This window comes from Halichoeres trimaculatus, unplaced genomic scaffold (assembly GCF_033239565.1).
Source record: "Halichoeres trimaculatus isolate MK-OKI-2021-1 unplaced genomic scaffold, fHalTri1.1 fHalTri1_scaffold_3, whole genome shotgun sequence".
NCBI lineage: Eukaryota > Metazoa > Chordata > Actinopteri > Labriformes > Labridae > Halichoeres > Halichoeres trimaculatus.
The window spans coordinates 8,494,934-8,521,200 of record NW_027437181.1 but is presented as its reverse complement, the minus strand read 5'-3'; the positions used below and the strand labels follow the sequence as shown (position 1 = coordinate 8,521,200).

Below are 26,267 nucleotides of genomic sequence, written 5' to 3'. Positions count from 1 at the left end.
AATGCGTAGGCTACAAATCGTGAAAATCCCATGTTTACGTGCTAATAGCGAAGTTCGTGTTGAGAATTCACGATAGTCATAAGAGACTTTTTTGTTCATGTGGGCATGCTTGTTATACCCACCAAATTTCAAGGCTGTAGCTCAAAGCAGACCAAGGGGCTGCAGTTTTAAGCCCCTAGGGGGCGCGAGGGGTGATGGATTTTTGCAGGGACAGTAGAATCATAAATTTTTCGCCGAGTTTGAATTTTCTGGCTAGGTCATTTCGCCTTTTTTTCAAGCCAAAGGCACGCAAAATGGCATTGTATTGGCAGAAACAAAGAAGAAGAAGAAGAAGAATAATAATCCTAACGATTACAATAGGGCTTCGCCCCCCGATTCTCGGGGGCTCGGGCCCTAAAAATAGCGAGATCTCCATGAGATGTCTAGCTTTGGTCTCCTGAAGCTGCAGATGCATTACTCAAGATAACGTCTTTTTCAGGTCCATTTATGACACTGTACCTCCACACAAACAGATGTTCAAATGGCACTCTTTTAACGTCACTTTTGGACGTCTGATTTTAAACATTGGTTATCAATAAAATCAATCTTTTGTTGTTTTTTTGTTTGTTTACATATTCTATTTTCCTGATGTTGGTAAAAAAGACGTTGTCTGGAGTAACTGTGTACACCTTTAGGAGACCAAAGTTAGACGTCCAAAAAGATCTAAAGGACATCCTTTGAACGTCTCTTTGCGCAATTGGTGAGGTCTGCCTATAGCTCCTCCACCAACAGGCTTCCAGAGGGTTGGCCAATCAGAGGGAAGGGGGTTTTTGGAGTGGGGAGCCTTAAAGGGACAGCAGCTAAAACAATGTTTTTCAGACAGAGGCTAAAATTAGAGTTTTCTAAACAACAGAGAGAGAAAAATGTTGTTTTTTATGAGCTGTAAATCATGTTGAGATACTATGGGGGCACCACAGGGACATAATAAAGACAAAGAAAAAGCATTATCGCAGTTGGTTATTACATGCTCACAGCTGTCTCACTTTGTATACACAGTCTATGGACCATACTGAAGTAGAGGTAATGATTTTTGACACATTTTTGTGAAAACATAAAGATGAGGCATTCACTGTCAGGGCTTACCTTAGAGGACAAGACACAGAAGAAGTGTTAATATAAGCTTGATGCACATTTTAAAAGAATCTGCTCCATTAACATCAGCTGGTGAGCACCAACCTGCACGTTCCATCTTTTTGAGACGGATAAATGTCACTGTTCAAAGATACTCAGAGGTGAAGAAAGTTTTTCAAGAAGTGCTGATGTCTGGACAGAAAGATGCAGACTGAAGGTGTGTCTTTTAAACTCAGAGGTGAACCCAGAATCTGAGAAGTGTCCAGATCCAGGTAAAGGAGGAGTCGGCCTGATTCCTCTCTGCTTCTAAAAGCTGTGAGAGGAGGGTGAGGATGAGGAGGACGAGGTGAAGAAAGAGTTCAAAATCTCTGTTTTTGTCGACTCAGCTGTTCATGAAAGAAGTGCAGCAGCAGCGTGAGTCATAACCCGTCCTCCAGGGCCCTGCAGGGTCTGCCTGCTGGTTCACTGCAGCTCAGAGGAGGTCAAAGTTCATCCATCGGTCTGCAGGGTCACCTCCAGGTCCGCTCCAAACAGCTCCTTATACAGAGGAGGGAAGTGCGTCCCGACCACGTCAGGGTAGACGGCTCTGAACGCCGAGAGCTTCTCTGTGTGCCGACTGCACAATGAACGCAGCGCCGACACCTTACATCTGAGCTGAGGAGCAGAAGAGGAGAGGAGAGGAGAGGAGAGGAGAGGAGAGGAGAGGAGAGGAGAGGAGAGGAGAGGGGAGGAGAGGAGAGGAGAGGAGAAGTGAGGAGAGGAGAGGAGAGGAGAGGAGAGGAGAGGAGAGGAGAGGAGAGGAGAGGAGAGGAGAGGAGAGGAGAGGAGAGGATAAATTGGAAGGAGACAAATATGAGGAGATGAGGAATAGAAAGCAAATGAAAGCAGTGATGAGAGGATAGTGGGAACAAGGGAAAGGAAAAAAATGGGGAGAGAACACAAGGAGAGTTGGAAGGAGAGGACAAATAGAGACAAGGAGAGGTAAAGAGGAAAAGGTAACACATTGAGGGGAAAGGAAAGTGAGGAAAGACAAGAATGTCGCCAAGAAAATTTAGAAGAAGAGAGGAAGAGGAAAAGGAAAGACAAAAAGATATTGGAAAACAAGAGAAAGAATGAAAGAGGAAAGGTAGCGAAGGAAGGAGATGAGGAAAAGAGCAGAGGGGAGAGGCAAAACAAGGAAAAAATATGACAAAGGGGGCAATAGGGAGAAGGGGGAAGACAAGGAAAACAAGAAGAAGATGAAAAGGATAAAGGATGAAAAGGAAAGGACCAAGGAGACAAGGAGAGGTCAAAGAACAAGGAGGAAACGGTTCAGATTAATTACTGTTTTCATAGGTGCAGAAAGACAAATTTAATCTCCAACAATGTGGAAATATTGTTTTAATTTAAAACTGGTTGGTTTAAAATGCATGTAGTTCAACATCTCACCACAAGAGGGCATGTGAGACCATTTTCTGACTGCTCCAACTGTTACAGAGGGACTACTTCATCTTTTACATCACATATCATCATCTTCAAATACTAAAACTGCATTTTCTGATTACATGTTTGTGTTTTGTCACTTATAATTGTAATAAAATATTTCTTCCAGTGTCAAAACGCCACTTGAACCCAGGTGAAGGAGCCATAAACTCTCTCCTGTGTCTGTACCTTGTTGATCAGTCCGTCCTCTCTCTGATTCTTCTGCAGGACGTGTTGCAGAGCCAGCTGAGTCTTCTGCTGCAGCTTCTCCACCTGCAGCTTCTCCTGCAACCACGACCGGTCTACAGAAACACCGAACACACACGTACACACAAACATTAAACTCAAACCAAATCTTCTGGATGACAGGGCAGATGAATGTTCAGAAGACCAAGAAACCCTCGCTGAGGCTCGTACCTGCTGACAGCAGAACGAACGCTGAGAAGAGCGCGAGCTCATCCTCGGAAAGATGCAGCGAACACATGCTTTTAGCAAAGTCGAACACGGAGGTGATCAAGTCGTCACAACCTGGTAACACACACAAAATCCCCTTTATCATCTCCTTCTTACAGGAAATAAAACAGCTACTGACTTCCTGTCAAATGTCACACCTTGTCCCATCCCAAGAATCTATGGTCCATAAATTTTTCAAAATAAGTTATGGCACTATATTTATTCTATATATTTAAAGAGAATCAGGAGGTAAAGGTCAAGCATGATCTCACCTAACGCTTTAAAGACATCAGGCCCAGCAAACTTTCCATCAAAGTAGACCGTGTTGCTCTGAGAGTCAAACACACGACACATTCGGACAAAGACCACCTCCAAAGAGCCTGCAGAGGAAACATGAAGAATAAAGAGATTCATCACTCTGGTCATTAAAAAATAACATTAATGATGACCCATTGTGACCCCTCTTACCAGCTTTCAGCAGCACTATCTGGTCATTCTGACAGAGGTCCATGAAGCCGTCAATCCGTTTGGCAAACTCCACCACATACTGAATCGCCTCAGTGATCTTTATCGCACAGAGCTGCCACATGAGCTCCCTGGGCTGTGAAGATTACAAAAAGAGTGGATCAGAAAAGAAGTGAGTTAAACTTGAAGAGCATCGTCTCAGTGACGTCACCCGCTGGTTTCTGAAGACGTGTTATGAAGCCCAGTGACGCAGCCGACAGACTGGAAAAGCTACTGCCTGCTTTGCGTTGAAGAGCAAACAGCAATTGCCCAAAGTTTTCTTCCTTGTTGCGGTTTTCTTTCTTTCCTTTTCCTTTATTTGTTGCCTACACTATTCATGCTGCCCCCACAATCCTGCTTTGTGTCCACAAGCAACCAGAAAACAGAAGAGATTAGTTGAAGACATGACAGAGGACTCCATCTGTATCTGTGTCAGACATAGATGATCAAATGAGTCTGAATGTGTCAGTCAGTAAAATGTATTTTCACACACGCATTGAAAGAGAATCACAGTAGACCCACCTTGCTCTGGTACCGCTCCACTTCATCCTTCAGAAAGTTCTGCCAGCTCATCTGCTGCAGCTCCTCCCTCAGGTACTGACACGTCTCCAGGTGAGACTTGGAGATGATCTGAACCTGGTGATCTGGGATCAGACAGGAGACAGTGAGATGGGGAGATGAGGAAAATGCTGGACTAAACAGCTGTGTCTAAACAGTCAAATGCCACCAAATGCTTCCTGCTCTCAACAAAGGCGGACACTTTTCTTCTAGCTCCCTCCTCCCTATCAGCCCTGCTTGTTCTTGGTCTGTCTCTGTCTAAACTATCAGAGCCTCTTAGTAGCCAAAACCTAAAACCATGGATTTGATTGGCTGGTCTCTCAACGCAACTGATCAAAATTTCTCAACGAGGAAACTGGGCAAAGAGGAGACCACCTGCCCTGACGGATACTTGGAGGACCTGTTGATCCTTTTCGTCGAGGATGTTGGAGATGTCTACATATTTGGAATTATGATAACAGGTTTCCTGCTATTTGGAGTTGGCGTTTTCCTGGTTTATGTTTTATCACAAACTTTGGAGGGCACAGGCAGCACTTTCAGCAATCGACGAGCTGCCCGTCATTGAGGGAATATGCAGGGCTGTCAACACTCAGACTCATGCGATATGCAAACTTAATCACAGGCAGGATGTGATTCTTGGACTTCTTCAGACTTCTTGGACTTTGTTTCCCAGCAGAAGGGTAACAAAAAGTGGGATGGTAATGTGGAGACCTATTGCATGTCATCTCCTTTCCTGTTAGATTTTTTCCTCTCCTATCATCTGGTGTCTTACCATTAAATTTCCACTATGATGTGTCTTTCACCCGCATTTTCTTTCAAACCGACCTGAATCATTTGGTTTTGCTGTTATAGGACCCTGAAATGCTTTCAGTAACACATTCCTGCAGAATCAGCTGATCATCTTTAACTGTTTCTCAGAAACCAGTCGAGTATTAGGCATGAAATGAGTTCATTTCTACTCGTCCTTTCAGTGTGTTCTGGATTTAAAGCATTTCATTTAGCTTCCAAGAAAAGAGCCCCATCCAGACACTGGGTCTACCCGGCTTTAAATATTTCTCCAGTAAATACCAACGATCAAACAGAGTCTCAGGCTGGCTCTGAACTCTGTGACAAAGCTAGTCTTGCTTTCAGGAGTGCCTCAACACTTCCTGTACATGCTGAAGTGCAGCTCCTACACAGACTCATAATGAAAAGAGGGCCCGGGGGTTTGTGGCTCAGCAGATTTGTTCGAGAACACAGTCAGACTGTAGACTCAGAGCTTGTTAGCTTGTTAGCCTGTGGTTATTATTCCTGCTGCCTGCAGAGTTTGCAGACTCACTGCTGCTGTTTGATGGTTGGAGAACTTTTAGTGCCTCTTGCTGTTGACATTTGTTTTGCAGCATATGGAATATAAATTAAGTCTGTAGTACAGTGTTGTTGTGAGGGAACAAATGCATTAAAGGTTGGAATAAACTGAACATTACAGGTCATTTAAATGTGTTTTCTAGAAGAAAAATCAGGATAGACATTGCTCTAAACTGTGGATGAGGTAGACTTGAAAGCCATGCTCTCTCAAAGATTGACAGACATCTTTACTGTTTGAAGAAAAGCGTGCAGCACCTGACCCATGCTCTGCAGGTGATCAGAGAGAGGTCCCTCAGTTTTTCCTTCCTGTTAATGCATGACTCCAGTGCAACATCTCTTAAATATGAAACTTGTTGCAAAAAAGTTACAACATTTACAGCCTCTGTCATGTGCGGGTCACTTGTTCTGATGACATAACATCAAGTGAAACATTAACAGTGAAACAAGTTATAAAGATGTCTGTGGAAAACATCTACTTAACAGATTTTACGGAAAAGAGAAATAGAAGGAGGTGGAGCGCAACTCACTGCGTAGACATCTGTTGCAGATCTAGTGCTTTTAAAGTAAATAAAACAGTTTTTGTTTGAAAAGAGATTCAAATCTGTTTCAGCACTTGGCAAATCAGCACTCTGCTCCAAACATCTGTGCCGAAATAAAGTGAAAATTGAGTGATCAGGGTGCTGTTCGTTTGTATCTTTTGATGAATTAATATTGTATAATCTCATAAATCTAAGCATTGACAGAGCTAATAATTTTCTGCCAATATTCCTTCCTGGATTTTGCTGCAACAACAGTGTTGCCTTTTGATCTGGCTGATGTGTTTAAGCTCTCCGTATTTCTGAAGAATATTTGTCTGCTCCTCCCTTGTAGGCTGCTCTGCAGGGTTCCTCATGTTTCTCCATGTTTGTGTTTGGTCAAACGCTGCAAACGCTGCCTCTTTTATGTGAACCCACACTGATCAATAGTGGGAAACTATGGGTTCACTTTCTGAGATGATATCCAGCTTTGTAGTACTGCTTATCAGGACAGTGGATGTCTCATGAAGTGGACCCAAGTAACAGAGAGATCCCAAATGTGTTAATCCCGCTTCATTGTACAGGGCCCTGGACTCTCTCCTGACTGTGTCCCTGGTTTTACCTTCAAATTTTACATCTTTCAAAACTGGCAGTTTTCTTTAGATTTCATATAAAGTGCAGTTTTGTTAGTTTCCCCACATGGTGACACCTGTCTTACAGGTTTTTGTTTTAGGGGATAGTAACACTAATCCATCTGAATCAACTCTTTTGTTTGTTGGATGTCTGATAAAAAAAATGTCCATTTGTCACTGTTGGCTTACAATCTATAATGAGAAGAGGTTGTGCATCGCAGACTGTTATTATGGATGTCACAATCAGCATCATTGACCCCTTGTACGGATCCAATTTGTCAACACTTTAAAACTGCAGTACATTAGTCCATAGGGACTTGGCTTTGTAACCAAGAGGTTGCTGATTCAAGCCCCGACATGGACCAAGATTGGGCTGATAGCTTGAAAACTGTAAGAATAATATTCTGAGCACTGTCGAGATACCCTTGAGCACCTGTTACCCAACTGTACCCCCCAACTGTTCAGTGTTGCCTGTAGACAAAAGTGTCTGTTAAGTGAAATCCTAAGTTGTAAAACCCATTGGAGCTCTCCCATTTTACAAGTGCTCTTTAAATTACCGTAACTCCCCAACCAGGATTGGTTGGATCAGTGAGACAACTATAACAGATCCTTAAAGAAGAGAGGATAAGTTTTACGGCAACATCTGAGTTATTACGATACTACATAAGTCCATGTGCAATGATCCATTCAGATGCAATAAATGATGCAAGCTGTTCTCATTACCGTAACTCTTTGACTATTTGGGTATGCAAAAAAAAAAAAAAAAAACTGTTATTGAAAGGAGAGAAGATGAGCTCTTGGGGCATTATTTCTTATTCTTTAAAGTCCAAAATAAAGAAGAAAAAAAAAACAGGTCCAGGTAGTATTAACTAATATTTCTCAAGCTTATTTAGTTTAACAAAGTCCTCACACTTCTGTTCTTGCAAGACTGCAAGCTTAAATCCAAGCCTGCTCTGAACGCCCGGCTGCAAGACCCCTACAGTAAACTGTAGACAACAACCATCTCATGATTCTTTCCCCTGACACTAAGATTTGAGCAAACTGCTAGAAATAGAGAAAGCAAAGATTTGCATTGGCCTCTTTCATGCAGGTTTATTTATGTGGTGCGAAATTTGGTCATCCAAATGTTTGTGAACGCAGCTCAGATGTGAAATATTTCAAAAGAACACACAGTAACCGTTCTGTTCTGGTGCTAATTGTTCCAGCCTGGGTGAATTCATACATATGAATTAGAAACAAAGAGCACAACAACAAAAACAGCTCACAAAGCTCCTGCACGGAGAGATGAGGGTGGAGGGCTATCACCATAAATGCTTTGTCAAAGAAAAACAAAGAATTAAGTTAAAAACAAATCTCAGAGGAGCATAAAGAGATGATTTCCCCCATCGAGTGCCCCGCCACGTCCCACTCGGCCCTAATTAACAGACGGCTAATTACCACACAGAGATTTTAATGAGCTCTGAAGATGAGTTTCCAACCTCCTGCTATTTTAAACAACCTTCCTGTATCTGCTCACCCTCACTGCTCTCGCTCTTACTTTGTTTCTTCATCTCTCTCTAACTCTTCTTCCTCATCCCCTCTCTTACACTTTGAAGATATTTCCTTGTCTCTGAAAGTTGTTCCCTCCAGATCTCTACAGCCTTCTGAAACATGCTGTAGGATCCTTTTTATTTCTTCTAGAGCTCAGTGTGTGGGTCTATCAGGAGGTATGGATTTTATAACCTTTAAAGGAGATCACAGGGAGTATCAGACCTGAACACCTCCTCTGTTTCTGCTTTTTTCCCCTTCTTACCCAGTTCAGCCATGGACGCAGTGGGCGATGTGTCCCCGTTGCTGAAGGAGCAGTATGGGAAGAATCCGTTACTGGACCCGTAGTCACACAGCGGCTCTGGTTTGATGCCGTTAATATCAAGTCCTGACTGATCAGGAGAGGGTTGGAAGTCCAGGTAGAACCCACCCCCTCCATCTCCTCCTCCTCCACCAGAGTCGGCCTGTTTTTACAAAGAAAGCCCATGAATAAACGTAGATTAAAGCTTTTAAAGGAGAGTTTTTGCACATATGAGCCACAGACCTTAGACGACACAGATCCCCCCTCAGGTGAGTCTTGTTCGATGTAGCCCCCCAGCTCATCGGGCAGCTCTGTGAGGCCAGTGGAGGAGAGGCTGTAGTGAGGGGACAGTGGCTCGGCCTCACCCGGGCTGGGGTGAGACAGGAGGAGGGAACCCTGCTGCTGCTGCTGCTGCTGGAGACGGTGTTTCTGAACCTCAGCGTACAAACTGTCCCGCTGCTTCTTCGACATGCGACCAAACTTTACAGCTGAGGGGAGAAGAAGAGATGTAAAAAAAAAAAGGAAAATTCAACAAATTCTTTTAGAAAGAATGTGTTCCTGTGAGGCCCTTCAAAGCTAGCATGTTATCAAAAAGTTAATGCAACTTACGTTTTTGATGTAAGACTTTAATGCAATAACTAAAAACCATAAAGCAATTTATCACTGGTGAACCATGGGCACTTGAGGAATTACTGTACTGATCCAAATATAAGACAAACCTCTTTTTCAAGGACAGATTGTTGGGAAAGAGGCTATAAAATGGCTAAATATTGTTTTATCGTGAAGAACATTTCATTTGGAAGATTAACAAAACATTCATTAAAAAAAAAACAACAACAAAAAAACAATAAAAAACAGGGCAGGCTGTTGTTGATAAGTGCACTGAGCCTATTCAAAGTGCCAAAGTACTCCCCCTACAGCACCTACTCCCCCCGGAAATTAACTTATTTTGAATTTCTTCATAACGCCAGACCAAGCAATTCAAGGTTTTCTCTCTCATAGACCAGGTCTTTGCCTTGTTCTTTTATTGAACAGACTACTAGCCTTATGTCGTTTAACTCAATTACATGACAGAATGTCATTTCTGTCTCTACATGGCTGTGCATTCACACACAGACAAGCACACTTTGTATAGCAGACAGAGAGTTGGGAAAAATAATGTCACAACCACCACAAGAAACAAAGATAAATCTTTTTTTAAACAGCTTTTAACAGTGAATAATTAAGTGATTAATCACAATAATCAGGAACATCAAAGTGGCTGACAGCAGGATAACTATGGACAATTGCGTAATAAGTAACAATGTACAATCAGACAATCAGTCATGAGTTAACCATAAACAAATGAGTGATTAATCCCATTAACTAGGAAGAAATGAAAGGTTAATCAAGATTTATCTATGGACAATCAAGGGATTAATTTTGAGTCAACTTTTGACATTTATAACTGATAGTTACAAGCAGACAATCTATCGATGTATCACAAGCAAATCATGGACAATCGTGCGATTTATTGTGACTTAAACATGGACAATCCATTAATCAATTGTAAATTAACCACAAATGATTGAAAAATGAATTGCGAATCAACAATTGACAATCCAGAGGTTATAGGTAAGTTCACCATTAACAATTAGGAGTCACGAGTAAAACGTGAACAATTGAGTGATTAATATTAAGTTAACTATTTAAAATTCAGTGGATTAGTCACTGGTAAACTTTGGACAATCGAACAATTAATCATCATTTGAATATGGACAATAAAGACATTTTCCAGGGACACTACTTCCTTCTCTTTCCTGTTTAAATTATGATCTCTGCCTGCTTTGATTGACGTGATCAGGGGATAAGACCTTTGAGTCGTTCATGTTTATAAAAGTGCAGATCAGTAAGGATGCAGATGTTTGTGTAAAGTGGATCTGTAGATCTTTTTTTGATTGAGTCTCTGTCCCAGTGCAAGTGTGTTTGTGTGTTTCTCACCATCTCGGGACATGCCCACAGCCAGACATTTCTGCAGGCGGCAGTGTTGGCAGCGGTTGCGGCTGGTTCGGTCGATCAGACAGTTTTTCTGGCGAGGACACGAGTAGGCGGCGTTACTCTGCTGACTTCGCCTGAAGAAACCCTGAAGAGACAGAGGAGGGAGGAGTTAGATCTTATTTTATACTTTCTGCAGGATTGTTTCCACAGTTAGGCCTACTCTGATCTCTTTAGCACATCTTAAATATATCCCACCTATTCTTGGGCTTTTCTGTAATTTTGTTCCCCTGTAAACATGATCCAGAAGCGTCTCTCTCCCTGTTCTCTCTGTTGGTATTTGTACACAGATAAATCTCCATCCTCTCCTTCTTGGCTGTGAAACAAGCCTCCAGCTGCAGACAGCAGCTGTTGCAGTTTAACACACAGGCTTGTTTGGGGGACCGATCTAACCAGCAGACGTTTTCTGTGCCAAACGGTTGAGACTGATGGTCCAAAGTGAGTGTCAGATATTTCCTCTGCTCTTGTTTATGAGACTCAGGCAGGCTAGGATGGAGAAGAAGGAGCTGACTGGGATCACTGCACTCTGATTTTCACGCAGTGATTGTGCGTTGAGCTTAGCAAAACTATGAACACCAAAGTCTTTTATTCCAGCCATTAAAGGCATAAAAGGTGAGGTCTAAGAGCTGCAGCTAAAATGGTAACTATGAGTCGTCTTGCTCACATCAACTTCCTGCTTAGACTGATTAAATTGGCAGCATCTGCTCATTTACGAGGTGTTAATTTGCCCATTGTGCCTGTAATTATTGAGCTGTGTTCAGACTTAAAGAGAGGGGGAGAACATCTGAATTCAGTTACGTGACCGCTGGATCATTCGTGTTTACGTGTTGGTTGCATACAAACATTTTCCCTTTCCAGCAACGACGGAAAAAAACAAAAGCTGTCGCATCTGAGTCGCTTACATCAGCTCAGTTACCCTCACTGTCTGTTCCTTTTGGAGTTTTTAGAAAGTCTCACATCAGATCAGATTGAAATAAACAGCTCTGAAGCTCAGTGACTTAACAAAATGATGCATTTTACAGAAAGTCTGAACCCAGTTTATGTGAGGCTGTTTGGGGGAATCGAGATGAAAACAACTTTTCAAACACTCGTGTGTTTTTGAGCTTTAGATGAATATTTAAATACTGAACAGCAGGGAGCCAGGAGGATCTCAAAGCTGATCGTTTTTGGCAAAACATTTATGCAAATCTCTCTCTGGAGGTTGAATTACCTCACATGGATAAAATCTGTGAGTGCAAATGGGCCTAAAGAATACTGGCTTTAACTATAACATCAGATGGTTTGGAAACAGTTCATAGATTAGTTGTTTTTCGGATGTTTAAACATGTTCTCTAAGCCTTACCTTGCAGCCCTCACAGGTGATCACTCCGTAGTGGATCCCTGATGATTTGTCTCCACAGATCTTACAGGGGATGATTTCAATCTGAGCTGCAGAGACAGAGAGACAGAGAGGGGGAAACCTGTCAGGATCACTTGAAAGAGCATCAGTCATGGTGGATTTATTATAATGACAACTTTATTCTCAGGTTTGTTACGATACTGGGGTTAAAATGTTGCAAGCAGCCCCCCAACAAATAAGTTACCTACACAGTGTTAAAGATTGAGGCTGCTTTGACAATTTTCACTTAAGAGAAGCAATCAAAAAGCACACTGCTGGCCAAGACTGTGGAAGCTAACACATAATACCAATGAGCGTTTTACTATTGCACAATTTAAGGTTGGAATTTTTACCATCATGCAGGAAAGACACAAAAGAAACTTAAAAAAAAAATAATCATCAAGTCAAAATTAAACTTCGCATACACTGCAACAAATCACTGTACATTTCAAAGGTACAATCCTGTATTTTCAGTCCTGTAATTCTGATGTTTAAATACATCACTGTGAAAAGTTATTGATTGTGATGGCTTTTGCAACCGTGAGTGAAGAGGGAATGCAATGGGTATAAAACCCTGTTAGACATTGAGACATTGTGCAGGGGTCACTAGCTGTCTGGGCTCTACATGGCACACACTGGCTGTCTTTGCTCCACTCCACAGACCACCTGTCTATGTTCAATGGCACGGACGATTTACCGAATTATTTTTACAGTGTGTTGGATAATTTTAAAATAGAAAAAAAAAAAAAAAGATAATCTGAATTTTTTTTCAGTTAAAATACCTCAACTGGAGCAGCAGTTTGGTTTCATCACAGACAGCCAGTGACCCCCCACAGAACATCTCAATGTACTGCAGGGTCTCATATCCACTGTGTCTCCTCCCCACTCGCAGTTATAAAATGCCATCACAAAAAAATTACTTTGATGTAAAAAAAGAGTAAAGTTAATAATATAATGTAAATAAATAAATAAAAATAGGGAAAAGGGAGCTAATATGGTAAATATTAATAGTTGAACAAGATCTTTCTTGGTTTCACCCATTCAACACCAAATTTGGTCATTGTTTTTAAGACATAATGGGGATTAAAAGTAGTTTAAGGATGTAGTGGCTATTGCTTCAAGACACCATTATTTGTACAAAGGTTTAAGGCTTGTAGCTTTGAGTTTCTCCTTTCACTGAAATGTTTATTTCACCACAAACCAGATGACAACTTCACCTGACCCAAATCATCCCAAACTAGAAAGTAAAGGGATCAATCCAGTGTGGTTTGAGGCTCAGCAGAGAAACAAGAAGTCAATTTTAAAGACAGCTAAGTTTGTAATCAATGCAAATATTCTAAACTGAAATATGTTTAGAAATTATATGTTATTTTGGGTGCTTTTTCTTCTTAATTTGTAGAGGCTATGATAGAGGATAAAGCAGGAAACTGGGGGAGAGAGCAAAGGAATGACATGAGGAAGAGGGGTCCTGAGCTATCCCAGTCAAATCTGTAAAAGTTTACCAATGCTTTTTAATGTTTGTGTTGTTGGATTTCTTGGTTTTCGAAAACACAAACTGATTTGAAAGCTTGCATGCCAGAAAAATAAGCTCTGGTAAAGCATCTTCCAACTGTGTATATGCTCACAAAGCCTTGGTTTGTTTGATCTGAGCCAGGTCATACAACCATGATGGCATCCAGCTCCACCAGAGTTAAGCTATCCGAGGATAATGATGCGCTTTTTCAACTTGGTGTCTGTGAAAACTAGAGCTGAGGTTTTAAATCTGTAACAGGATATGACAAGAGGCATCTACTTTGGCATCCACATCATTTGTTTGTATGTTTGTATGTGTGACAAAAAATCCAGAAATTCTTGTTGACAAATGTACAAAGAATCCTAAACCAGCCTTCTGTTTGAAACTTTCCTTGGATCCCACATTATTTGTTTCTTATTTCTGTGAGGAGCTATAATCTGCTAATAAAACACGCTGAAATAGATTAAATGTGTTATGCAGGCCTATAAAAATGCTTTCCACATGGTGCTGTGTTGATAGAATTTAAGCAGCAGTTGTTCACACTCCTGCTATTACAGTCCTTTAAGGATCAGATGTGAAGAGAAGGATCTCAGGGAGAAATGTGTGTCGATAGTTTATCAGACCAACACCAGAAACACACTGACTGACTGACTGGCTGAGTGTGTGTGTGTATTTATACACTCAGCAGCTCAACTCTGAGCCGCTAAATTTAGCAGAGTGAAGTTATGTAAGTGCAGCCACATGAACACAAACACACACTGTAGCTACACACAAGCTTACACTCAAGTACAAAGTGTGGAGAGTCTTAAGACACACTGCACAAACTGAAATCCAAGTGTTTGTCTTATTTTTAGTTTAACAGCCGTATTAAACTGAGAAACACTAATCTGAAAAGTCTAGAAAAACATCTAATTTTAAGATATTCAAAGACAAAAATGAAGCCTGAGCTTCTCGTAATGACAGGATAAGTGGTAGAAAGGTAAGTGTTTATCCACAGCAGACATCAGAAATGTAAGTGATAGTATGAAGTTAGTGGGTGGTGATGGTAGACTGGAACCCTGACAGGATGAGCAGGACCCTCAGTCGGTGACAGAGGTCTTCCCTCAATCTAATTACACAGCTACCAGATGGGCTCAATGAGGAATTTAGAGCTTTCCAGTCTTTGCTCTGTCCCTCTGGTGACCCCGAAGTATCTTTAAAAGATTTACAGCTCAAATAAATCTCTATATTTCTCTCTCTGTTGTTGTAAAAAAAACCTTTATTTCAGCCTCTGTCTGAGACACTTCGTTTTAACTGCTGTTTCTTTGTAGCTTAGTTTGTGCTTGACACGTCCATAAGTGGCTTCCTGTGGACAAATGACATCATTTTAATACAGCCCTTTTCTTTTGACACTGTCATTTTTCAAGCAGAAAATTTCCGAAATTGCACACCTCTGAAAATTCTTCAACTTCCACTTACAGACACGAGGAGAAACTGGAACTCTTAGAATCCCAAGTACAAAAAATCCTGGCTTCTATACGATTCATCACAGAGATCATTTGATAACTATGTGATGGACAATTTCTGGAATGAAATTTTGGCCAAACTCAGCAGAGATGAGGAATTGGTAAAAAAAAAAAAAAATATATATATATATATATATATATATATATACATATATATATATATATATATATATATATATATATATATATATATATATATATATATATATCGTAAAAAGTGTAAACAACTTGTGTTTGGGAGTGTTTGAGAATGGACGCCACTCAGAGTGTTAAAAAGCATAAAAGCCAAAGTTCTCTTGTACTGATTCTGCGCTTCTCATTTCCGTGCCAAAAGCAAGACCCAGTCTTCAGGCTCTTAAGGCTCCCCACTCCCCTCTGATTGGCCAGCCCTCAGGAGGCCTGTCAGAATGCATCGATTGTGTAAAACATGGATGTAGTCTCCCCAACATCACCCGTTTGTTTCCAAAACGGAAAATGAAGCACATCAGCTGTCGGGGCCATATTGGTAGTGGCAAGGGCTTTGCCTAAAGATATAGGACCCCTGTTGGTCACGCTGTGCTGTGCCTCTGATTGGGCAAGCTCAAACATCCTCTGAAAAAAATCAACCCCCGTTCAGTGTGCGCTGATAGTACAGCTAGTGATTCAGACAGGAACCAGGTTGTAAATGGGTTTATTTCTGCTTTGAAAATAGCTTTTTTTGGCTTGGTGTGAATGTGACTTCTGGTACCTCTGGTGCCAGCCTCAAGCGGACACTTGAGAAACAGCAGATTCTAGCACTTCTGCATTGCCTCATATTCTTAGACCAGAGGTTGCCGCTTGATAAAGTGTCACAAACCAGTTCACATGCAAATTTGCACATGCAGTTTGAACATCCAGCAGTCCTTTAGAGGTCCTTCTCTCATTCAGTTTTTTTTGTCTTATAACGTTTCTGCACTGTTTTTGTCTTCTCTACTTTTTTCATTTTCCAGCCATCAACCAGGTCTGTTTTTTCAACTTGAAATGAATGAAACCTTATCCCCCATCAAGTGCTCTCTGTACTTAATGTTTTTGCCTTAGTGTGAACATGTGCTGAGACTCTGATCTGATCTGAAGTGTGGGATCAGGTTGTCCCCGAAACACCCCTGCTGTAGGGTATTAACCAATCAGAATCAAGAACCCAACACAGCGGGATAATAAGATAAAGTGTGCAAGAACCCAACGGCAAAAAGAGACCATAACAACATGTAAGTACCCAGTGTCCTCACAGTTAGCATGAAGTGAGTGCAAAAGGACAAAAGCATTACGAGACAACAGCAGTGAAACAAATTAAAGCCAAAAATGGACACTACTTAAAAGATTAAAACACAGCTAAAGGGATGAAAAAAAAAGTCCAGACAAATAAATAAAAGTAGTAAAAAAAATAATATACTTAAAAAATTAAAGCAAGTGGAGGACAGATGAGGTAAAAAAAAAAAAAAAAAAAAAGCAGAAAAGAAGATTAAGACTTTTAGAACAATGTGCTGCTTTAATGTAACCTAGTATGAACTAAAGGAGTTCACTTCACTCTCAGGTCTCTTCAGTTCACTCTCTTGGTTTTCCTGTCCCCGGCTGCCTCCAAGTCTTTCCCCCTCCTCCCTCCTCCCTCCTCCCTCACAGACAGACTGACCACCTGACCCAGTGAATAAATGTCTACGTGATCCTCCGCTGAACTCGTTCAACCTCAGCGCACTCAGATTAACTCAGCACAGTGTGTACGGCAGAGCCATAGGAGTTTCTCTCAGTTAAACCCAGATTAAATCCATCATTGGGAGTAATCCTCGAGGAGAAAGAGTGATTCAGTGGCTTGAACACGGCCTCAGAGTGTTTTTTAAAAGATATCATACAATGAACTGAATGAAGGGTGCAAGGCTCAGAGCAATGGTTTTTAGGTTGAAGAATACTAGCAAACTTATAACTTAACATCAGGATAATGAAGACGGAATCAGACTTGGTGTTAAAGTTTGAGCTGACGTAAATTACTTTAAATCTTCAAGTCAGGGTTAATGAAAGTGAAAAATACTGTAAGAAAACACTGACAGAGGCTTTTATAAAGATATTTCAGATATTTTTGCTTTAAAAATGTTTCAGTCAACAACAACAACAAATGAAGACACATTCACATGAAATGAAACTACACACACACACACACACACACACACACACACACACACACACACACACACACACACACACACTCTGGGATGCGTCTGTGCTGCAGTTTCCTCTCCGCAGTAATTAGCTCTCTGAGCGTTAATCCCGTCTGAATTCTACATTTCAACATCAAAGGCTGCGTTCAACAAAGCCACCGCCTGAAATTAGAGCCAATGAGAGCGCAGCAGATATTTATACTCTCAGCCAGCTGCAACACAAACATCTGCTTTGTTTCCTCCAACACTCCTCAGGCTAACAGGAGGAGCTGTGGAGGCTACTGAGTCCTCTTATTTTCATTTTCTCAAGACAAACAGACGAGTGATGGAGAGGAGGAAAGGAAGTACAACTCAATTTGTGCAAACCTCACTGATAGCTTCATAAAAACCTTTGACAGGATCCTCTTCCCCTGCACAAACCATGATAGTTTCAACATCAGGTGATGTTGATGCCCAAACTGGACCCTTCACAAATGCAATTTGTTCACATCTGACTGTGTCAAAAACTTAATAAGTATGAGGGTGAACCAGTACTGTTTCCAAGGTCTAGCTGGCCTCTACTTTTGTCAGCCCATGCACAAATGACCACCTGCTTGATAAGACCCTATCTCCTCAGCTCGAGGTAACAGCCCAGTGTCCACCAATTGGTTCAGTTCGGTTTTTGTCTTAGTAGAGCATGCATTTTGTGGAGTTTCCTTTCACTGAAAGTGGGATAAGTCTCCAAATGACTGACCCATACCATCCCACTTTTTGGTACCCTTCTGTTGGGGTTCCAGACATACCAAACCCAGAAAATGGAGCTAGAAACACTGCAGTCTGATTGGTGGAAAAAACACACAAAAAAAAAAAAAAAACATCACTTCCTGGGCAACAGTGGTAATAAAGAACAAAATAATCCTGCCATTTTTAAATCTCCAGTTGACTTCATGAAGAAAACTTTGTATTGGAAAATGGCGTCACAAACAGTTCGATGACCAACCGCAGACAAATGCAAACAGGATCAGTCTTTACTGACCCAACCTTTACAGAACTCTACAGATCCCTACAGACTGCTTGGTCGAAATGGGGCTAAAACAACCCTAACTTGAGGAGACACCGGCTCCTGTCAACCTGTGAAGGTGTGCTTTGACATTGGAAGTAGTCTTGGCAGCCTTGATGTGAAGCTTCCATGAATACATTTTTAGTCCAACAGATGCTGGAATGGATTGAGATCTGGGAAATTCAGAAACCATGTCAACACCTTGATCTTATCCTGTGGTCCAGATATGATGCTCTCCTGCCTAATGTAGGCACCACACCTTTCTAACATAAATTTTCTTGCAGTTTGAGCCCAAGTTGACCTAATGTTGAACAGTTCTGGGTCAGCCTTTGGCCGCTATCTCCATCACAAAGCCTTGACTACCAATGACCCTTTCAGTTTCTAGTAGATAGTGACCCCTGCTGACCCTACAGGAAGAAGATATCTGTGCATCTGTGAAGACACCTTCACCCAGTCATCTACCGACCACTAAAATAGTGGTATCAGAGACAGATGACCCCCTACTGTTGGAAAAAACTTGTAGGTCAATCCAAAAACAGATAAAGATGGTCAAAGAAACTTAATTTTGGCTAAGTGGGGTAAAATCAGACAACAGGCTCGTATTTCTGTTCCTAAATTAAAACCATCTTCAATGCTACTGCTACTCAGGGGTCTATAAAGTTTCACAATATTTTTTTTTTTTTTTATAATGTTTTGACAATATCCACTGATCCATTTCCACTTTCTTATCCCAGATTGATTCACAAGGGAAGCAGTCTTAGCAAACAACCAAGGCCTCCCTCTCCCCTGAAGTATTTCCATGTTCCACCTGGGGAACAGAAGGGATATACAGTCCCCTAATCTGAGTATAGGTTTGCCCCAAGGTATCCTCTGAGTTGAATGTATCCACCAAAACACCTTCAGAGGGAAGAATCCAGGAGAAATCCTTATCAAATGCTCAAACCCCTTCAGCCAACTTTCATTGTCAAGTGGAAGTGGTTCTACTCTGAGTTTCCAGGTCCTGATTCTCTCCCCAAGGCTCAGACCAAACACCCTAAAGAAGAAACTAATTTCAGCCACTTGTATCTGTGACCTCCTCTTTTGGTCAGAACCCAGAGCTCATGGTCAAAGGTGAGGGGGTTGAAACATAGATCCAGTAATTGACCTCCGGCTTAGCTCCCTCTTTACCATGACTGTTAGTCACATTACCAGTCAATCTCATAACATATCCCCCTCTCTCCTCAACAAGACCCTGAGCTTCTTAAAGTCCTTCACTTGGGGCAGGGACAATAATGCATTAAATATGTTGTTGTATGTAGTTCTTGATTTTGGAAGGCATTTCAAGACCCCTACTATGGGAACCACTACTCTCACATTTTAAAGTTGGGCCTACCTAAAGTTACTCACATCCTTGTGCTTGCACATCACTTTTCCCTCCAACTCATGAGCTTCAGGACAAAGTGTTCCCCTCCTGTCTAACATTTCCCACCCACTGACAGGTGTCACTGTAAAATGATGATGTTCACTTCACCTGTCAGTGGTCACAGTGTTCCGGCTGATTTAGGATAAAAAAAACATCTTATCTGTGGGTCAGTGTTGACCAATCATCGTCTCTCAACAAGTCTTTGCAGGCTCCTCTCTTTAATCTACTCATCCAGACTCCAGATAATCTAGGGGTAGATGTAATAACGGCCGGCATATGGCAGTGCACATGGATCGCCAACACTCTCAGTGAGCCTGTCAGCAGATGAAGCAGCAGCTTGTTCATCAGCCACCGTTGGTGGTTTCGCTGAGTCACATCTCCAGCAGGTTCACACTAATCTCCAGTCTGAGTCACTGCATGTTCTGGTACGATTACTCAAAGGTTTACATCACATCTCATCGTATAGAAGCTATACTACATCTGCAAACCTCTGGAGAATGGATTTCCTGACCAGTAAAGACACCTTTCTATTTTTATTGAATTACCTCATGATCTTGTCAGCTCATGAATACAGTCCCACAGATGCCGTGTTTGATTTGATTGACCTTGGTCAATTGCTTATTTTGCTTGAAAACCGCCCTGAAACAGTTGTTGCCACTGAGCTTTCAGTCATGTTAACCTCAAAATGTACAAAGAGATGAAGTTTTCTAAGTTTTAAACTGTTGTGTCATAAATCTCTCCAGAGATGCACTGCTGTGTTACGATCTGTCACCGGATCCAGGAACAGCTGTTACATCACCGTCTCAGAGCCACCAGACTGTTTACAAAATCAGTAATGTAACCTCACACAACAACAGCTGCTGCTACCTTCGGTCGATTGTTTCCGTTTTAGTGTGTCATTGTGTGTTACATGTACCTTGAGTCGGATGCAAACCAATCATCAGGAGCACAAAAGTTACACAATGTCTAGTGACACATGGCAGGGGTAGAACAGCAACTCCCGTGTGCTGAAGGGTAAAACTGCTGTTTTCATCAGTGGAGTTCTTCTGTTAAAAATGTCTTGAAGGAACTCGAGAGGAATGCTGTGATTCATGTCTTGTCTTGTACGTGGACCGAAATTATGACTTACCCCCTGTTAATGGAGAGTTTCAGCTGCTCCAATCAGGTCAGAGGTTCATGGTACCTGCTCGTAAAACCAGACGCTACAAAAACAGCTTTGAACCAGCGCCCATCCATGCTAATAAATGAGAGAAACTGCAACATAATGCCTTAATTCCTTCCACTGTTTCTTTCAACTTATTTTATGACATCTTTATCATCTTGTGTACTGTTTTTTTAACTTATCTTGCTTTTTATTTCGAGCCATCCTCATTGTTCTTTTAGCCGAAGCACTGTCGTCACTTTGTCTTGTTTTTTGTTGTTCTGTGTGTTACACGAGAGAACTTACTCACTGTAAACCAAATTTACCCAAGGGTACAGTTTTTTTCTTTTCTTTTTTTCAATCCGGCATATTTTTTTTAAACAAACAGTTGTGATTTAAAAATCGTAAAACAAAAAAAGGGATATTTACGTGAATTAATTTTTTCTCCCACCCCTATCCTATGGTCCATATTTTAATTATTACTGTCTTGGCAGCAGCTTAGCGGCTGTCTGTTAATGGTGCCTGTGTGATGTCAACAGGATCACTCTCTGCTACAAGCCTACAGACTTCCTGGCTCATGCTCCTTGGGAGTGGAGTTTAGTTTCACCTCCTGCCCTTGGTCTAATAAATTATTTCATTTATCTGCAATTTGGTCCTCCATCTTTGTGTTTAATCATTCAATAATCACCAATTATTGAGACTAATGATCTGAGCCTGTCTGGAGAAAACCAAGAACTTATGTCAGGAGGAGGAGGACCCTGTTGTATTTTAAAGTGTATCTTTCTCAAACTCTCTCTTAGCTCCTAGCTTGATGAACTGCAGTCTTGGAGGCTTTTAAATATGCACCACATCTCACCAAACTTTGCACATGCATCAGGTGAAAATACTTGAAGGGTCTTTTGCAGAGGCCATTGGCTGTTGAACGGTGTTCCAAGTCTGGACCAAGATGCCTTGCTACAAGACCCAGACTTATCATCAGTAAACTAGAGGAGGAATTTAAACTTGATGGGATGTTTTTACTTTAATCAGCACAGCTTTTCTAAAGGTTATGGCGTTCATTGAACAGATGCCAAGACCCGTTGCACTAGAGTTGAGCTATCCAACAATGAATTCTAGCTAAATAACCCAGGCCTAGTGTATGGCTTAGATGTATCCTTAGATTTTCCAAAAAGTGTTTCTATGGAGATTTCTTTCAGATGCATTGGTAAAAATTTTGTTGTATATCAACTATGTCAAGTTCTGCATAAAAAAATCTTTCAAACAATACCTTAAACCCAACAGAAAGTCAGCCATCTTGGTCCGAGTTGGAGCTAATCTGGCAAATTAGATGGTTCATAGTTGAACAACATCTTTCTTGGTGTTTATCCATTCAGCCCCACATTTGGTCAGCCTATTTTTGACATACCAGAGATGTTTTGAAGACATATTGAAAATTAAAAGTAGTTGACAGATGGGGGTTTGAGTTCTTTCTTTTTTTTTTCACAGATGTTATCAAGAGGGATCTGCTCGAGCATTCCAAAACATTTCACACCCATTAGTCGTTTAGATCTAAAAATATAAAAAATAAAAGACCTTCTATTTGGAAAGACTGGAAACCCCCTCTGAGAGAAGTGAACAGTTTAACAGTCAGACTGTGAAACCCCCTTCATGTCTTTTTCAGAAAGATCGAAGAGAAAAAACAAAAACAGTTGTGGTTTATCTTTGATAATATCTTGTTAGTCAGCTGCTCAAACGGGAGAGGGGTGAAAAGATGAGAAAGCCCCATCTTTGCAGCAACTCTGTGTGAAGATTAAAACCTTATTATGCATGTAAGGTAATTAAAGTGAGCGCTCCACATGTACGTTTGAACCTGCCTGTGTTTTCCCTGTGGATGCTGCAGATGCTTGCTGTATAGCCGCTGCTGTATAATGTGTAATTAGAAATACAGCAGCGCTACGTCAAGGCTAATGAGCTGCATGAACCACACGTGAGCCACCGAGTGTTTACCCCAAAAGAGATGAAGATGCTCGGAGTCCCTGATGGATAAATTATCTGAAACCCAAATTAAACCTGATTAAGTTTTTCAGACATGGGATCAAAGAGGGAGCAGAGGAAGGTCGACTCGCTGCTGCAGAGCTTTGAATTATGTCAAGGTTTGGAAACGTTAAACTTCTTCTCCTCCAACGACCCTCAACTTTTCTTCTTATTTCAGTTCTAAGTATAGATATAGTTTTTCTTACTCGTGACTTTTTCTCTTCAACAAAACTTTCCTCCTAAAATAAAAAAGCTTTCAACTCAGGTAAAAAAAATATAAGCTTTAAACAGATGTTGATGTTATTTTTTTCAGTATTAAATGAATATTTGTGGAAAAGGCCTAACCCTAACCCTAACCCTAAGGGTGGTATTGCGCAACAGTGTCAATGAAGGCCTAAAGCTCAAATAACTGCAGACAAAGTGTTGGCTGTTCCTTCAGATCTGTTTAATTCCCTGATGAAGGGAGGTTTCCAAAATGCCGTTTGACAATGAAAAATATAATTTTACTTGTTTTGTACAAATATTGTTGATTTTTTAAAGTAAAATTCCAAAGTGTGCATCAGAGTGGAGATGCAAGTCAGTGTTAGTGTTGCTGGACTATTTGCAGATGACAGGAAGTCAAGACTTATCACTCCCACAACTAAAAAACTCATTCAGTTTCCATAAAATAATCTGCACAGACCACAAAACCAAGAACAGCAGAGTACCTTGCCCAGATTGCAAGTTAAACCTTTACTATCCAGTTTTTTTCTTCCTACTGAAGTTGGCATCTGATTGGTCATATATAACCCAGATGCAATCTTTCCTCTAAAGAAGCGTTCTGAGGACCAAAGGTGGTGACTCCAACTAACCTTGGGCTGATCTAGAAACAGCAAGGGCTGCACAGTGGTTCAGTGGTTAGCACGAATGGTTCCTGGTTTGGGGTTTGCATGCATGGCTTCTCTATGTGCTTCCTCCTTAAGTCCAAAAATAAGCTCATCAGGTTTATCAGTTGGTCTAATTTGGTTTTGGATCCGGAGGGACGTTGGTTCAAGGCCAGAGATTTTGAATGTGACTTTGCGCAGTGGGTACCTCTTATCCGGAGATACTGTGGAGGTCATAAATGGACATTCAGTAGACGTCAAGGAAAAAAAAGATGTCATCTGGAGTGACAGTCTGCACCTTCAGGAGACCAAAGTTAGATGTCCAAAAATGACATTAGTAGAGTGTTATTTAATGATCTCTCTGCGCAGTGGAAAGGACAGAAATCAAAGCAACATTCCTACTCATTGTAAATCTGGTAACTGTAAATCAGGGGATTTCAATTCACAATTCAGTTTATAGGAAAATCAAGCCAGCCATGTTCATGGCTCAGTCTTCTGTCTGGACCAGGGAAGAATGCCCAATATCTTAGTTAACCCTAAATGCAGAATAGTCACTGCATAAACCCAAGTGGAGAAAAAACAGAAAAAAAAGAAAAAATGTCCAAAAGAAAACATTTTCTAAGCAAAACACAACTGTCAAATAAGTTAACAGTTGAACTTTTTTTTTTTTTTTAATTTATCCATTTTTTGTGGAACACCTGACCTCCCTGTGACATGAGTGGACACTAAGCTGTCCTCAGGTGCCTTGAAACAGAGAGCTTTGGAAGCCATCCCCGGCCTCTCGCCTCACTGACAGCTGGGATAGGCTCCAGCTCCCCACATCCCCATACGGAAAAAAATTAGTAAAGATAACAGAATGGATGGAAATAGTTACACAAACATCCCTGTGTTGAAAGAGCTCTCACCGTCATCGTGTCTAGTTTAACATAACCTCTAACATTATGTGTACTCATGTTTTAACATGGTTTATCCAAACAGACTTTGAGGAAACAGGAAATAATATTTATAAGTCTGAGTTTGTTTGTTTCACATAAGCATGAAAAATATACAACAGTTGGAAGACAGATAAGGAATGCAACATTATAACTTTCAGAATCACATCCATCATGCATCACAGCTTCTTGCCCTCACAGGCCACCGTAGCTTCACCGACAAGCATCTGACTGCTAGACATCATTAGTATTTCTATTTCTACACAAGTCTTCTGAAGTTTAGTAAAGGTTTCCTGGGGAGGACATTTGAGAAGCTGCAGTTTTGCACTCCTGCATCAGATTCATTTTTTAGCCGCTCGGTCTTCACAGCCTGCAGGACAGCACGCCGCCAACTGCCCTGACCTGTATCCCACCTTTCAGCTCGTCCCGCTGGGCAGACCAGTCCCCACCCGCCTGTCTCCTCCTGCTGCAGTCAGGAGGTCTGTCTCACCTCCAAAACCCTCAATCTGTCACTCATCTCTGCAATCTCTGCCTCCACTTTCTCCTTCCATCACTGCAGACCCTTCCACGAATTGCTCTCTGGTAACGAGCGGGGAGAGCACAGGCGAACATAAAACAGGTAAAGGAAGGGCTGAAAGCCATATTGTTGTGAGGAAATGAACTTGTTTGACTGCCGCTTATCATTTTCAGCTGTTTCTTTGTGCGTGTTGGCGGTTGAGGCTCAAATGATGTCATCCGGCCCCGCTGAGAACAGTTAAATAATCTGCCGGCTGTTGTAATCCTCTGACATAACAGGCTGGCTAAACGCCTCCTGCAGCGCTTTTTTCACAGACTGTGAATCTGGACCAGACTGATTTCTCACACACACACACACACACACACACACACACACACACACACACACACACACACACACACACACACACACACGCACAATGCACAGCCTGGAAACTCCAGATCAGAGCATCCTTCAGGAGAAACCCAACCCTAACACCATGTCTTAATAAATAATGACCGCCACTGAGGTAAAGTGCATCTTGGGTAACCATTTACTTACCATAGTAAAGCTTTAATAATGTAAGACAGGACAGGGTTTTGCACTGTGAGGTGGTTGTATAAGGTAAGAAATGCGGCGCAAAGAAGTAGATATTTCCATTCTCTACCTCAGCAAACAGCAGGGGGCACTAACTCTCTTATTAGGGCGTTAACGAATGAAGAAGAAGAGGAGACAGCTCATTACAGCAGCCCCTGATGTTGCTTGAAAATGTAAAATCATATAAATAATTAATGTCCGACATTTATGTTAAGGTTATGAATTAATGTGATAAATAACTGATGTTTTGCACACTGGAGTTTGATATTTTATTCATGGCAATATTTTCTCGCCTTGTAATTAATGTTGGAAAAATTAGAATAAATAAATAAATGAAATGAGCATGTTTTTTCTGAATTTTTGTTATTTTTATTTTTCTGACACAAATGTCACATAAATGTAAATCCTTCTCTATTTTTCATCTATTTCATCTGTAAATATGGTCAGCATTTTCTTCAGCGAGCATTTCCCACTGATGTCAGTTCATCTTTTTGTTGTACACACACTGTGTTACGTACTGTGACCTAGGTTATTTGGTTGATTTGTAACTCTACAACAAGAGCACGAAATCTAATTCATACACTCTCAAATCACATTGTGGGTGCTGAATCTAAAACATCAAGTACATGAATAAAAATCTGTACATCAAGAAGCTTCTGTTAAAGAGTTTATTTCACATGGAGGTATATAAGAGCTAACGTGTTCTTTCTCTGCTTGAGAACAAGAATAAAAGAACTAGCAAAAGAAAAAGATGTTTTAACACTCTTTCACTTTGTTCTGAATC

General features: G+C 41.1%; 1 protein-coding gene across 2 annotated transcripts in view; it reads right to left on the bottom strand.

The window, feature by feature from the left end:
• Positions 1 to 401: 401 nt before the first annotated feature.
• Positions 402 to 26,267, bottom strand: part of LOC141787532 (nuclear receptor ROR-alpha A-like) — a 94,751-nt gene continuing 68,885 nt past the window's right edge. For both annotated transcript variants that reach the window (XM_074666011.1, XM_074666012.1), the window contains 10 exons: positions 11,782 to 11,867; positions 10,386 to 10,527; positions 8,649 to 8,893; positions 8,370 to 8,568; positions 4,051 to 4,172; positions 3,493 to 3,625; positions 3,297 to 3,404; positions 2,989 to 3,099; positions 2,761 to 2,873; positions 402 to 1,764 (listed from right to left, as the gene is read on the bottom strand). In XM_074666011.1, coding sequence (XP_074522112.1) covers positions 1,600 to 1,764; positions 2,761 to 2,873; positions 2,989 to 3,099; positions 3,297 to 3,404; positions 3,493 to 3,625; positions 4,051 to 4,172; positions 8,370 to 8,568; positions 8,649 to 8,893; positions 10,386 to 10,527; positions 11,782 to 11,867 — 1,424 coding nt within the window. In that variant the 3' untranslated portion in view covers positions 402 to 1,599. The remainder of the gene's footprint in view (positions 1,765 to 2,760; positions 2,874 to 2,988; positions 3,100 to 3,296; positions 3,405 to 3,492; positions 3,626 to 4,050; positions 4,173 to 8,369; positions 8,569 to 8,648; positions 8,894 to 10,385; positions 10,528 to 11,781; positions 11,868 to 26,267) is intronic.